General features: G+C 31.4%; 1 protein-coding gene and 1 long non-coding RNA gene across 3 annotated transcripts in view; one reads left to right on the top strand and one right to left on the bottom strand.

The window, feature by feature from the left end:
* The window catches only part of LOC130675458 (hemicentin-2-like), a 441088-nt gene that overhangs the window by 376710 nt on the left and 47951 nt on the right, over positions 1–16427 (top strand). For both annotated transcript variants that reach the window (XM_057481164.1, XM_057481165.1), the window contains exon 9: positions 9589–9719. In XM_057481164.1, coding sequence (XP_057337147.1) covers positions 9589–9719 — 131 coding nt within the window. The remainder of the gene's footprint in view (positions 1–9588; positions 9720–16427) is intronic.
* LOC130675460 (uncharacterized) overlaps positions 1–16427 on the bottom strand; it is an 83777-nt gene that overhangs the window by 54307 nt on the left and 13043 nt on the right. The window lies entirely within an intron of this gene.

Genomic DNA, 16427 nt, shown 5'->3' on the forward strand with positions numbered 1-16427 from the left:
ACGATGATGTCCGAGTGTATGTATGTGTGTACGTACGTACGTACGTATGTATGTATGTAAATATTCATAACTCTTGAACGGATGAACCGATTTTGATCGTTGAGGTGTCATTCGACGCGGCTTGTTAATGTCTTGAAGCCGTAAAAATTTGAACTTAATCGGTAGGGTGCGTTCAGAGATATTTCAAAAATAAAATTTTTTCGAAAATGTTTTATTTGGATAACTTTTAATTTGCTCGATGGATTTATTCCAAAATCTAATCAGCTCTAAAACTCTATAAGCCGCGTCGAATGCCACCTCAACCATCAAAATCGGTTCATTCGTTCAAGAGAAACCGTTGACGAAAGAATTCAAAAAAAAATTTTTTTTTGGTTTTTTCGAAATTTCTCAAAAACGACTCGATAAATCGATTTCAAAATTTGATCAGCTTTAGAACTTGATAAAACACGTCGATTGCCGCCTCAACCATCAAAATCGGTTAATTCGTTCGCGAGATATCGTGGGAGAAAGAAATGCTAAAAAATGGTTTTTTACAAAACAATGGCATACAAAAGTATTTGCGAGCTCGAAGAGCTCGAAAATGTATTCACAATAATGTTTTCGAGCTCAACGAGCTCGAAAACAGCGGGAAGTTTTGGGGCTGGCCCGCAGAGTCATCTGACAGACCGATTTTTTTCTTGGCAACCACTAACGTTTTAGGGGGTAAGAGTGAAAAAAAAAATTAAAGTTTTTTTTTTTAAGCACCCTAGTGAGTATATTTTTTATGTTACACGCACACAAAATTAGTGAAAAAAGGGTGTAATTTTTCACATTGATATGTGTGTGAGTATATTTTATCGGCGGATCAATCGTCGCAAGGATCAATTGGCGAGGATCAATCGTCTTTAGATCAACGGTCAGGTAACCCATTTTACCACTTTGAGGACTAAACTGAAACATCATAATCTGGATTAGAGCCTCAAAATACTCAAAACATACGAGAATAATTTTGTGCACATTTTAACCTCAAAAGTCTCATTCGACGTATTCTCTCCCCTCCCTTTTCTATCTAAAATTTTTCAAAATCCAAAGCATAACTTTTCAATCGTTGAGGATTTTGAGGTCTTACTTATAATTTAAAATCGATAAATTGTTCGCATTCAGACCTCTTAGTTCTCATTGAGGATTTCGAGTACTAGAGTTACTTTCTGGGCGCCACATAAAACATCAAAGGAATTGAGGCTTTTAAGGACTAAACTAGAATTCGTTTTTTGACTCGGGTACTCTAGAAAATTTCATTCTGTTTCTATCGATTAAATCTGTAATGAGTTTTCAAAATTTCTATTAAAAAAATTGTTTTTATTAAAAGTTTTGAATGCCCCTTATTACCCAAATACTTTTGTTTGCTCAAGATCCATAATAAGCTCAATATAAATTCAAAATTCTAAATAAAAATTTCTTCATTTTTTAACTGTCATTTTTGCTCCACATACTTCGTATCACTTTGAAATTACGAGCTCTTGTAAAATTAATAACTCGACAAGAAAAAAATTTCTTTATTATCAAATTACCAGCCTTTCTAGTTAGACAATTAATCAAAGATATGGAACCATCATTTCATATGAAATATCAATACAAGAACTTGGATTTAATTAATTTTTATAATGAAATAAAGTAATTTGATCCGAGCAAAAAATTAGAAATTTTTTTTTTCTAATTTTAACACTGCGTGGTAAGGAATTTTTTTTCTGGCATTAATGGAATAGAGTACCGAAGCAGTTATTGAACTGCTATACGTTAACATTTCAAAAAAAATAAAAAAAAACGGTTACTCGTTATAAATAATAAAATTTTAATTAAAAATATGTTTTTTTTTTAAAAAGAAAACATCAAAACACTATGAAATATTGTTTGAAATAATAAAACACTATATTATGAACGAAATTAAAAATAGTAATATTAATTAATTACGGATTGTGTTCATGTGAGGTAATAGGAAATTGTTGTCACAGTAAACGTGAGCTATAAAATAATTTCTATTGTTTTTATTATTGTATCTTTTTATTATTTTCTTTCTTGTATTTCTATTGCATGGCAAGTGCGGTCGGCAAGAGTGAAGCAAGATCAAGCGAACGTATATAACTACCGGAGGTACGGGCGTACCTGTGTACTTGTGTACACGTTCTGTGGAGAGTACATGCATAATGAAAATTAAGCCAGGGTGGTCTACCGAGTGAACCGCGTATAAAGCCGTGTATACCCGCATACACGTCACAGCTCTTTTGGATCTCTTAAATAGACGCATACAAAAGCTTTCATAAGCTATTTATTTATTTTTTTTACACTCTGTATTATATGTAATTTTAAATTTTACTTCTAAAGACGTTTTACGATTTTCCTATTATATTTTTTTGTTTTGAAATTGTGATACAAAAAGAATTGATGATCAAATAACTGTCAAATGATAATCTGATTATTAAATGTTGTGTCCCGCATGAAAAAACTTTATATGTGAAAACATATATGATAGAATATATGAATATTATAATGTGATACATTGTACAATATATAAAATAATATTTATATTTTTGCCGTATTAATATATGATAATCCCGACTAGAATTTCTTCCTGATTTTCCTCAAGTACCATAAGGACCTTATCAGGTTAATATAAGGTTTGCCTTATTAGGGCAAACCTGACAAGTTCCTTGTCAGGGCCTCATGAGGATATCCCGATTCAAAAAAAAAGTTATTTGCCATCGGGTCAACCTGACGAGTTCCTAATCAGGACCTTGTCTGGATATCCTTATTCAAAAAAAAAACTATCCCATCCCTTTAAATATTTCATTTACAAGATAAAAATTTAAAAAAGTACAAAAGAATATTATATAAAAATCACGTCAATAATTGTAGCACAGATTGTTTACTTCTTCATCAGTTATTCTTTGACATCATAATGAATATTATATTTACACTTTCAAGATCACTTGTGTATGTTAGCCCAGTGGATAGCATCGAGGACGTTGAATCGGAAGGACGCAGGTTCGAGCCCAGCAGTCATCGGGATTTTTTCATCAATAAAAAATATGTTTACTTCCTCTAATTAATGCTCTCAATACAATAGATAACATTCTTGATCGAATTAAAATTCTTTTATTTTTTGTGCAATTTAATATTTTTTTAAAAATAATTACTAATAAGGTAATCCTGATAAGGATTTGATGAGGATATCCTGGTAAGGTCCTGATAAGGCAATCCCGATAAGGACCTCATGGGTCTTAAGCATTACATCCATATCAGGATCCTCGTCAGGATACCCTGATCGGGACCTTATTTGAAATAAGGTTAACCCGATTAGGACCTCGTCAAGCCCTTATGAAAAATTCTAGTCGGGTATATATTGAAAAAAAATATATAGCTAAAATATATTACCAATATATTTATCAATATATGACTTTTTTATGTATGTTTTACCTATATGTTTTAATATATAATATTTTTTTTATTTTTTAACTTCCCGCTAAGGAAATTGTAAATTTTCAAAAATTCGGGAAGTTATTGATTTCGGTCCGATTTACGAAAATCGAATTTCCATCAGATGTCGACGTTTTAAGGTCCTAGGAAGCTATTCTGACTAATTTCACGATGATGTCCGAGTGTATGTATGTATGTAAATACCTGTATCTTTCGAACGGATAAACCGATTTTGAACTTTAAGGTGTCATTCGACGCGGCTTGTCAATATCTTGGAGCTGTAAGAAAATTGAGCTTGATCGGTAAAGCTTGTTCAGAGATATTCCAAAAATAAAATTTTTTCAAAAATGTTTTTTTTGGATAACTTTTAATGTGCTCGATGGATTGATTCCAAAATGGACTGGGCTCTAGAGCTTTATAAGCCGCGTCGAATGCCACCTCAACCATAAAAATCGGTTAATTCGTTCAAGAGAAACCGTTGTCGAAAGAATTAAAAAAAAAAATTTTTTTTATTTTTTCTGAAATATCTCAAAAACGACTCGATAAATCGAATTAAAAATTTGATCAGCTTTAGAACTTGATAAAACGCGTCGATTGCCACCTCAACCGTCTCAATCGGTTTATTCATTTGAGAGATATCGTTGAAGAAAAAATGGTGAAAAACGTTTTTTTTCGAAAACAACACAAAACTGGGAATATTTTGTCCAGAGATATTTTGTCAGGTGCTCAAAACGCATGGAACCGATTAATTGTGTCTATCGAGAGTTATCGTGTTTGCGTTTTTGCGAAGTTTCATTCATATCAATTGACAGCGTTGGTTTTTTGAGTCGAAATAATATATTTTAAACTGATAAAATAACAAATCGACTGAATATTAGGTCTTAAAAATTCTCTAATAAAATCTTTATATGTTAGTATACAATTTGGTCAATTTTAGTGTAATTAAAAGAGTGTAGAAATATTTTTGTGTGAGTAAAGTAGTCGGAATAAAAAACCCGGTCACAAAGCGCCCTCGGCGCTTTCGAGCTTGAGGTGTGCAATACTATGAATACGTAAATATAATAATATATTATAATAATCAAATGCGCATATGCGCTTTTCATCAGCCAGAAGGTGTTGTTAAATTCACGGCTAGACAGGAAAGCGCGTAGCGATAAACGTTTAAATCGCTATGCGACAAAACAAGTAACTACAAACATTAGTTGAGATTACTATAGTGTTAAACTCATCCATTCATAGTTACCACTAACATGAACTTTTTTCTCAGTGTATCGCGTTACATTAATAACATAAATATACCACTGTGGATACATTTATATTATCTACCAAAATATTTATTTCCCTCACAAATAATAAATATCTACGTACAACTTGGCCCTGGTTTTCAAGTATTCCTTTGGGACCTCATAATTAACGCTATAAAAAATTTAAACTCACTGCTGCTGCAATATAGAACACCGTTACGTTAATTTATTGTGAATCCTCATGGCAATACATTCATTGATAAATACATTTGGCTTAACACTTATATAGTTTGATTTTTGACAAATATAATGACTTCACATTAGTTATAATTAACATATATGAATTTCAAACATCTAAAAGTTCACATACCAATGGCAGCAACTTTAGAGAGCATATCCTGTCAACTTTAGGGAGCTAGCAACTTTAGGGAGGGCAACTTTAGAGAGCTTCGACTGTAATTCTACAACATTACACGATCTGTCTAAGGCCTTGTTGCATTTCATGAAATGCCTCAAAATTTTAGACAGTTCATGTAACGAAATGACCGTTACACGATCTGTCTGCAGTTCATGAAATGTCTAGACAGTTCATAAAATGTCTAATTTCACGATGTGTCTACGACATATATATGTACATTGGAAAAAAAAAATATTGTTGCAATAGCAATACCGTTAGGTTATATTAACCATCTAAAGTTTGGACCAAAGTTTGGTTCACCATCTAAAATCGTAGATTGTTAATATAGCAATACTTTATTTGCTTAAAAGTGAGATTGCTATTTCACCCATACAATGTTTCGTCAAATCAACTATCTATATAGATGGTTATTACGGCAACATCTATTGCTATATTGACAATATACGTATTGATATATTTACAATCCGGATTGATATATTAACCATTTAGATCGCTATGTTTACAATTTGCACGGAAAAAAAAATCGGTAGCAGCTACCGATTATTTTCCGGTAGCCCCAACCGATTATTTCGGTAACAGTTACCGTTACTTATCATTAGCAATACTTCAGATGGTTACGATAACCACATTTTTTTTGAGTGCACTCTCTTAAAATGTGAATGTTTCCGCGACTAGTTTGCCAGGAATGAGTTGTAACTAATTTAAAATAAAAATGAACAAAATATTTTAAGTATTAAAATTTGTTGATTGCAAGTTGATTTATTTTATCCGAGAGCCAAGCTGCTGCTCGGTGAAGATTCTAGTTACAAACTGATAACATGAAAACTTACAAATAATTTCTTAGAGTTGACAATTTACGAAATGCTTAAGGCCCACGTGAGTGGGAGTAAGAAAATAGAAAAATGGGAAAGCGGGAGTTGCGATTGGAGGCTACGGGCCTTGGGTGGAGCGGAAAAGTGGAAAAAAGGGCTGACCCAGCGTGGGAACGTGGTAAGCGGAAGGGGCATGATGAGACTGGTCAAGAAGGACAAGGACGTGGGACCATGTGTCTAGACTGATTTTATTGCAGGAATTAAAAAATGTACAAAATATGAAATAGAGTGGTTGTAAATCAGGAGATTGGAAATTTTACAAATTTAAAATTTCAACTTAATCCCTAAACAATGAAGCTACTTCGAGTACTGCATTTAAGCAGTCAATACTTGGACAAACAAAATAAAAATAAAATTTATAATTTAAGCCTAAGCAGATGTTTTTTAGTACAATATAAAAAAAAAAGAAAGTTTAAAAATATAATATTCCGTCTTAAAATGCCTTGAAGAAAAATATTTAAAAATAATAAAATTATTGAATAAAATAATTATACAAATAAATTTGTATAATTAAAATCTACGTTCGCGACGGAACAAAATGAACCAGTGAAATCCACTGATTCACCAGAGGAATCCACTGATTCGCTAGTGGAGTTCACTGACGAATCAGTGGATGTCACTGGTTCATTTTAAGAGAGTATGCACAGAAAAAAAGGATATCTTGGCGCAAGAAATTTTTTCTTGCCGCAAGAATATTTTTTGCAATTTTGAATGAAAACGAAAATTTTCTTGGTTCAAGAACAAAATTTTCTTAAATTTAGTCATCTTGGCATAAGATTTTTTTTTTATTCACCTAATATAATATATGTTTCTTGAAGTAAGAAATATTTTCTTAAAGTGAGAAAAATAAATATTTTGCCCCAATATATAATCAATTGTCCGAAAAGTAAAATATTCTTTGTTTAAGAATAATTTATTTTGAAACGAGATAATTTGTGACTCGAGTCAAGAATTAAAAGTACTCGACTCAATGGTAAGAAATATCTTGGTTCAAGTATTTTGTTGTGTTGCGGCGAGTGAGCGTAGACGTTTGAACCAACAGCAACTGCGTTCACGGCCCAACGCAAAAATTCTCTTGGGAAAGCTAACTGTACTATACTAAAGTGGCGGTAGTGTAGACTCTACATTGTACAGTGTGCTTACTGGATATAGGTAAAGTAAACGAACGTTCAGGGAATGATCGGATAACATAACTGGTAAAGCTCTCGCGTGATGCCGAATCGGTCTGGGTTCGATTCCTACCATGAGCAAACCATTTATTTATTCTTAAGTTGTTCATAAACCATTAATCGAGGATGTTTATTTCTTATCCCCTCTACTGCCGCATCGTGACATTCAGAATATACACATATAATTTCCTGCTTCACAACATTTAATATTTATACTAGGTTAAATTCACTCAAAAATATAGGACGATATATTTTTTCAAGTAGAGTCATTTATTTTCTTGAATCGAGACTACATTTTTTTTAAGTCAAGAAAAAAATCATCAATGGGAGAATTTTATGTCTTCCGTGAAGTAAATATTTGCATGATTCAAGAAAAATTATTTTATTAAGTTAAGATTATAATTTATTTAAATCAAAATTAAAATTTTCTCATTCCAATAGATCGTTGTCTTGAGTCGATAATGTAGTTTTCTCAAACTGAGAGTAAATGTTCTTCTGCCACGCAAAAAAAGTTCTTGGTTTGAGATGTTGATATATATTGTGACAATTTACTATACTCACCAACCAAGACAGAAAAGTATCTTGTTTTGATAGTTTTTTTTACTTGGTTGGAAACAAAATAAATTTGATTTAAAATAATTATTCTTGAATCAAGATTATTTAACTTGAATTAAAATTTAATTATTCTTGACACAATATTTTTATAATATTAGTCGAAGAAAATATTCTCGGATTAAAAAAACCCAATTACTCAGCCCAAGAATAAAAAAATGAAGGCAAAAATTATCTTGGGCCAAGTCAACCTTTTTTTCTGTGTGGAAATAACTATAATTGTAATTTTTAATTGGGCTCAGTTCTATAGAAGTCGAAAGTTAATAAAAAAGAGCTCAAAAGATAAATTTCAATTTTGAAAAGCTATTATGCTACGTAAATGTATACAGCAACGGACATCAATGATAGTTAAAATTAAGTACAGTTTTTTACATAAATCTCTCAGTAAACCGGTCTGAAACTGTGTCCAATTTGTTTATGAACATATCCTTTGTGTAATTAAATCTTGTGTTTACTATTTTCGTGTGTTTGATCGTATGACAAAGATAGAAAAATTTGAAATGAGCATAACAAAAAAATTATTGAGTGAGAGTACAGCCTGCTTGACCCTTTCTGCTTGATGTTTGCAATAAATGTTTGTAGTAATAATAATAATAATAATATATAATTGGTTGTTAAAGGAATCACAGCTTTCCTGGTCTACTTTATTGACTTGTCAGATTGTATTCATTGCATGAATCATTACGTGTGGACTAATAATTTTAGTACGCACTGTAATACAGTGCAACCTTGATATAACGAAACTAAAGGGAAATAGAAATTATTCGTTATATCGAGTTATTCGTAATAGTAAGGTTTGTTATATAGAGGTTGTATTAAACTCAATTCGTTAGAACAAGGTAAACAAATTTCCACTAATAAATAACAACTCATTTAAATCAAAACACAGAATTATTTATTTGTAAACATTTACATCAGTTTCTGGTCAAAATAAAAATTGTTATCAATGTATAAGCATAGAATATAAACATAGAATGTAAGCGTAGGAAATTAACAACATGATTAAAGGAATAATGATAGCTTAATCTTCATTTTTCGTTTCTTTACTCGAAGAAAAGTCATAAATTGTTGTCTGCTTGCCAATGTTAGTTATCATATCATTTTCTGTTTTTCTGCAACACTCAAAGAACACCGTTCCCGTTTTTCAGCCATTGCTACAGCAATGACTGTCTTATGAAGAATTAAACGTATCAGCACTCGTTAAGACATTAGTTATTGTGGAATTATGCGGGGATAATTTGTAAGATACCTTACGTAGAGGTTATAGGCTGGAAAATTCGTTATATAAAGGTCAATAATAGTTTCTATCTATATTCTGCAATGATTGAACTTTCGTTATAGTGAGGTTGTTTAAAAAATATATTCGTAATGTAAAGGTACATTTTGCATAGGTCCTTATGGGCAGTTCTGTGGGATTTTGAAAAATTCGTTAAATCGAGGAATTCGTTATATTGAGGCTCGTTATATTAAGGTTACACTGTATCATACATTGATTGAATAAAATCAAAGTCTTGAAAATGCTATTATGTAAACGGTTTCGCCCCGAATATACTTGCTGGGCTCACCAGTAAAGTTGATGCAAGTATATTCTACTTTAGACCGAACAAATGATGTTATAAAAGAAAAATTTGGAAAAAAATTAGAAAAAATAATAATAATAATGCTGTGCATGCTGATCATGTTGTTGATGAAGCATCGCAGCAATAACGATTTGGCGCTCAAGTGAGGCCCTTGGTAGAGTCGGACTACTGGGGATAACCTGAGCATTTAACTAAAAAGAAATAATAATAATAATAATAAAAATAATTTTCTCATTTCAGATAAACCAGTGATGACACTAAGAATGGGTTCATCATTAAATCCCGAAGTTATTAAGGAAGGTGATGACGTCTACTTCGAATGCAACGTAAAAGCTAATCCACCAGTGTCGAAGTTAAGCTGGTATCACCAGGTAATTTTGAATATCATTATATTTATCAATTATACAACGGTTATTATTAGTCCCGTTGATTAAACACGACTTATTATCTAAATATAGTTTTAATATTACCTTCGAATGAACGATCATATAACATTACAGAGTCAAAATTGGTAAATATAATTCGATAATACTCAGTAATTTACATATAACATTGATTTTAATATAATTATTCGCATGAATAAGTTATTATACGCTTATAATTATATATTAATAACCCGTTTTCATTGTCTTTACAAATATTTATCTATTTAATGACATGTAAATTTATCATTACACAAACGCGCGGCCTCTAAATTTATCCGCATATGATATAACTGATTATTGTTGCTTTATTTACATTTATATCAATTAGCAACTCGAATTACTTGTCTTAAATAATTATATTTGAGTTATTAAATCAACAAAAGTAATAGTTTTTAAAAACTAAATTTAATTTATCAATATCAGTGATATTTTATAAAAAATAAGATAAAAAGAAAAATTAAAAACGAGAGAAGTTTTTAAATTAATAGTATCAGAAGATTTATATGTACCCGTCAGGTTCAGAAAGATAAATCCGTGATATAAAAAAATCTTAAGAAAAGTTAAATGAGAACAATTTCAAGATGGTATGAAATAAGAATGGTATTGTCTAAAGATGGATTTTTGAAAATAGAAACGTCAAGAATAGAGTCGATTCACGAGTTAAAACTCTTTTTCTCAACAAACTTACCACCTTCATGTGAAAACTTCAATTACGTAGCCAACAAACCCTCACTGCCTGCAGCGAATTAAAAGGATCTCAGGCGTTAAATTCTTTTTCACGTATCCAACATCTTTTTATGTTGTTTTATTTTGTGTTTTAGTTTACTTAATTTTTTTTCTTTTTTTTTATTGTACTTTGCTCTTTTATCATACATGAAAGATTTTCTAACATCAGAATTAACGTTAGCTCACGTGTGTGCTAGAAATAATGCAACCGGAAAAGAAATTCCATACGGAAAAAATAGGTATTTTTTCCTGTTTTCACTCAGGGGAAATTTCTATGTTGCCATAGTAAAAATTTCTATAACATCATCCCGGGCAAAGAAAATGATATAAATAGCAAGTTTGGTTTATTGGTTAGAGTACGTATATCTCCATATGCAAAACTGACCTGAAGCAGAGTTCGGAGTAGAAAAACACAGGCGTAAATGTATAGTTAACAAATGTGCTCAGAGCAGCCCAAAGCAAAAAGCGGAACTTGCCATAACTATTCGATAAATTAATTCATATTCAGATAACTATTCAAATTTTGTTACAGTTGCCCTTAATATATTCCACACAATGTATGATTGTTCATTTCTTAATCTTTTCAACAGACTATGATTTAACTTTTCATTACAAAGTCATATCATAGGAATTATTCTCATGAGTGTGGTAATTATTACCATAGTTCAATTAACGTACCCATAGCTATGCACACTTTTTCTATAAATTATAGACGTATATCCCACACGGAGAAACATGTACGGTAAATACAGTGTAACCTTAATATAACGAGCCTCAATATAACGAATTCCTCGATTTAACGAATTTTTCAAAATCCCACAGAACTGCCCATAAGGACCTATGCAAAATGTACCTTTACATTACGAATATATTTTTTAAACAACCTCACTATAACGAAAGTTCAATCATTGCAGAATATAGATAGAAACTATTATTGACCTTTATATAACGAATTTTCCAGCCTATAACCTCTACGTAAGGTATCTTACAAATTATCCCCGCATAATTCCACAATAACTAATGTCTTAACGAGTGCTGATACGTTTAATTCTTCATAAGACAGTCATTGCTGTAGCAATGGCTGAAAAACGGGAACGGTGTTCTTTGAGTGTTGCAGAAAAACAGAAAATGATATGATAACTAACATTGGCAAGCAGACAACAATTTATGACTTTTCTTCGAGTAAAGAAACGAAAAATGAAGATTAAGCTATCATTATTCCTTTAATCATGTTGTTAATTTCCTACGCTTACATTCTATGTTTATATTCTATGCTTATACATTGATAACAATTTTTATTTTGACCAGAAACTGATGTAAATGTTTACAAATAAATAATTCTGTGTTTTGATTTAAATGAGTTGTTATTTATTAGTGGAAATTTGTTTACCTTGTTCTAACGAATTGAGTTTAATACAACCTCTATATAACAAACCTTACTATTACGAATAACTCGATATAACGAATAATTTCTATTTCCCTTTAGTTTCGTTATATCAAGGTTGCACTGTATTGTTGTTGTAACGATCTACAAGTTGCTATACTTTAGATCGTTCGAGGAACAAAATTTTTTTCTCCGTGTGGACTTAGTACTAGATAGCAAAGTAATATTTACTAAACTTTTTCATCGCAATAGGAGTATTTACGATACATTTCTCTCCGTGCACGACTCCAAGTAATTATCACCTATTATGAGATGATATTTCACAAACGCACCAGAATTGATTACCGTAATTTTCTCTGTATGTAGCAGTAGATAGTCAATTCGCACTTTTCTAAGACGTAAAAATAACATGGAGCGTTATTCAGCAATGCGATGTTGCGGTCATTAACAAAAAGCTTTAAAATTTCAAATAAGAGAAGCTTCTCTTAAATTTATGTACTGTCTCATTATTTTTAAATTTATTATACAAACATAATAAAACAGCATCTTACTCTTAAGCAATTGCTACAAGTATAGAAATGATAATTAAAACTGCAATGTAATTTTTTGTCTGTGATTTTGAAAGCAGTATGCGTGGATGAATTGTTCTAGCTGTCGCAACTGATTTAAAATACTCTCACTCATAAATGAGAAATGTCCTTCATCACGAATAAAATCTACGACAGTAGTCTAGACTGTTGTGTGTGTGCGTGTGTGTGCGATCGTCCAAACAAGCGCGTTAGCTATATTGAAATTATTGTGAATTTCCGAGTGAAGCATTGTCACCTCCCATTTATTCATTCATTCGCTCATTCAATGTCAAAATACACTTTCGAGAGTAAACTTTTGTCAATTTTAAAAACCAAAGCCAATAAATTTTCCACTGTACCTCCACTAAAATTCTCTCTTCATTCCCAACAATATCTCTGCCTTTTTTTCAAACGGGGATATACTTTTAACTCTCATTGCATTGACATGTATGATATATGTATAAATATATAATATCATTGTCATTGTCAATTTGTTTAAATATTTATTTACAGGGATATTATTTGATAATCGGCAATCAGTTATCATGATAATAAAATCGTTGATACAATAATGAAAAATATACTGTCAGAGATTATTATATATTTATTTATGTATATACATATATATTAGAAATACGTGTATAAATCAAATATATATAGAGAACTATGTAGAAGAGAACGGAATACTCTGATATAAAGCAGGTAACGGATGTGGTTTTGCTGAACGGTGGCTGCACAATCTCGTTCACTAATATGGTTTATGCTGTAAGCGATATTAATTCCGATGGAAATTCAGTTAAACTTTGTTTGATAATATTTTTTGTATAAATGTATTTAGATATTGTAATAACTAAATGTGTTTTTCCATTCTGGTTCAATAATTTATCTATTTAGTTTGTGACTAGGCGCGAAAAAAACCCAAAAAATTACAGTTTCTATAGCAACAATGTCAATTTAAATCTGACTCGTGAAGAAATGGATTAGATATACGTAGATATAGGTAGATCTAATTTGTTCCATTTTGGTGATTTACGTATATCTATGTTGACCAGAGTCAAAAGACAAATTTGGATTTAAGTCTCAAAGTTCTCAATGAGGTTTTTTAGGAACAATTTAGAATTTGAAGGTTGACAACAGTATAGAAAGTGATCCTAGTTTAGTCCTCAAAGCAGTACACGGTAAGAAATGCATGGCATTCAACACCATGCTGGTATGGTCTCAAGACAGATACTTAAATAGTCTGTGAAATATTTCAAGACAGTATTGTAACGAGTCCCAGAAGTATGGCGGTATTTACTGTACTGTATAGTACTGGAGCTATTGTATTGCTCACACGTATGCATAGCAGGCGAAACAGCATGGCCCTGAGACCCATACTACAATGCCGAGGACACAATGCTACTAGTTTTTCCCGCTATAATTTCTGACGCGTCAATCAATGTATACTATCGTATTACCACAAAAACTACATAGATGTCGTTAGACTAGGTTTATCGGCCAGAAGTAATGTGGATATGGCAATGCAGTATGGGCCTGACGGCCATCTTGACATCCCGGCGTCCACGCCAACTATTGCCAATGTTACTATTCCCGCAATGGTTGAATCATCCATGCATACAATTTTATAACCTATAAAAATCTTCGATACCATACAGTATGGCGTTCACGCCCATACTGGTATAGTGATATCTGCAAAATATTTCTTACCGTGTAGTTACGACCAATTTTACCACTTTGAGGGCTAAAATGGAATAACATAATCTGAATTAGAGCCTCAAAATACTTAAAGCACAAAGGAATAATTTTATCCGCATTTGAACCTCAAAAGTCTCATTCGATGATTCTCTCCCCTTCCTTTTCTATCTAAAATTTTTCAAAGACCGAAGTATAACTTTTTATTCGTTGATGATTTTGCGGTCTTACAATTTAAAGTCAATAAAACATTCGTATTTAGACCTCATAGTTTCCATTGAGGATTTTGAGTACTAAAATAGAGTTACTTTTTGGGCAGCAAATAAAACATTAAAGGAATTGATGCTTTTAAGGATTAAACTAGAATTGGTTTTTTGACTTCGGCGATCTACCTAAATATACGAAGATCTATTAAGTAGATCAAAGTAAATCTACATAGACCAAAAAAATGTGATCTATTTTAACGTTATCAGATCTTATGAGATCTTTATTAATTGTTTCCCTAACAATGTAGAAAAATTACGAAGTAAATGTCAATTCCAATTCAAAAAGGATTCAGTGCTCAGGGGAAGTTCAAGTTTATTGATACTTTTGTTATTTAGGTATGCATTTCAATGAAGAGATATGACAGCACTAATTATAATTGATTTGAAATCAAAGATTTCTAATACATTCACGTTAAATACTCTACTATTATTGTAATGATGTTATTTTATTATAAAACATTAATTGGAGCCATCATTTTTTTTTTCAGTCTCAGACTATTAACTAACTCGTAGCTGAATTTTGAATAACTTTACTCGAGATATTAAACTTGAAATTGGTCAAAGCTTTGATTGCGCCTCGATTGCATTCACACTGTGATTAATGTTTTGGACTTTGAAAAGAAAATAATTTTTCAAAAGAAAAACTTCATTGAGCTAAAAAGTTATTTCTTTCTTAGTTTTGATATAGATTAAATTTGCATATTTTTCTCGACTGGTAGTCAACTACGAGCATAATAATTTTCTAATTACAAAAATTCATTCAAAAATCAATCAATAAAAATTATCAATCATTTTTAATATTTAATGTCTATTTGTTTCATTAGGGGAGAGTAGGTTCGCCCCGGTCACCTAAGAAATAAACCTTCAAAATTTTTCGAATTATTCTTATTAGATCACAAAACGGAATATTTGGACATTCATTTGATTGCTCGAGTGTCCATATCTCTAATTACTAAAAGTTAAATATTTTTTGAAATACTCATTGAGATTTTTTGAAAAAATCTAGCTATCGGTTGACCATGCGGGCCAGCCCTAAGACTTCCCGCTGTTTTCGAGCTCCTTGAGCTCGAAAACTTTGTCGAGAATATATTTTCGAGCTCGAAAATACTTTTGTATGCCGTTCTTTTGGAAAAAAAATAGTTTTTTACCACGTTTTCTCTAACGATATCTCTCAAACGAATAAACCGATTGAGACGGTTGAGGTCGCAATCGACGCGTTTTATCAAGTTCTAAAGCTGATCGAATTTTGAATTCGATGTATCAAGTCGATTTTGAGATATTTCAAAAAAACTAAAAAAAAAAATTTTTTTTAATTCTTTCGACAACGGTTTCTCTTGAACGAATGAACCGATTTTGATGGTTGAGGTGGCATTCGACGCGGCTTATAAAGCTCTAGAGCCCAGTCCATTTTGGAATCAATCTATCAAGCACATTAAAAGTTATCCAAACAAAACATTTTTGAAAAAATTTTATTTTTGGAATATCTCTGAACGAGCCCTACCGATCAAGCTCAATTTCCTTACAGCTTCAAGATATTGACAAGCCGCGTCGAATGACACCTTAAAGTTCAAAATCGGTTCATCCGTTCAAAAGATACAGGTATTTACATACGTACATAAATACATACATACACTCGGACATCATCGTGAAATTAGTCAAAATAGCTTCCTAGGACCTCAAAACGTCGACATCTGATGAAAATTCGATTTTCGTAAATCGGACCGAAACCAATAACTTCCCGAATTTTTGAAAATTTACAATTTTCTTAGCGGGAAGTTAAAAATTTTTTGTAATTTTAACGAGACTTTATTTACAGTTCGAATTTCTTCCAATCTACAGACTCTTTTATGAACGAATTTGTTATTATAAATGAAAAACGATTATGAGATGAAATGTTCTTCGGTAAAAAAAAAAAAAAAAATTGGACTTCATAATTTTTTGCTGATTTCCAGTACAGTTATTTTTTAGTTTAAGTAATTATTCTTTTTCGAAAAGGTATTTTTGTCTTCATGATATA

The sequence above is a fragment of the Microplitis mediator genome, chromosome 10 (assembly GCF_029852145.1).
Source record: "Microplitis mediator isolate UGA2020A chromosome 10, iyMicMedi2.1, whole genome shotgun sequence".
Taxonomy (NCBI): domain Eukaryota; kingdom Metazoa; phylum Arthropoda; class Insecta; order Hymenoptera; family Braconidae; genus Microplitis; species Microplitis mediator.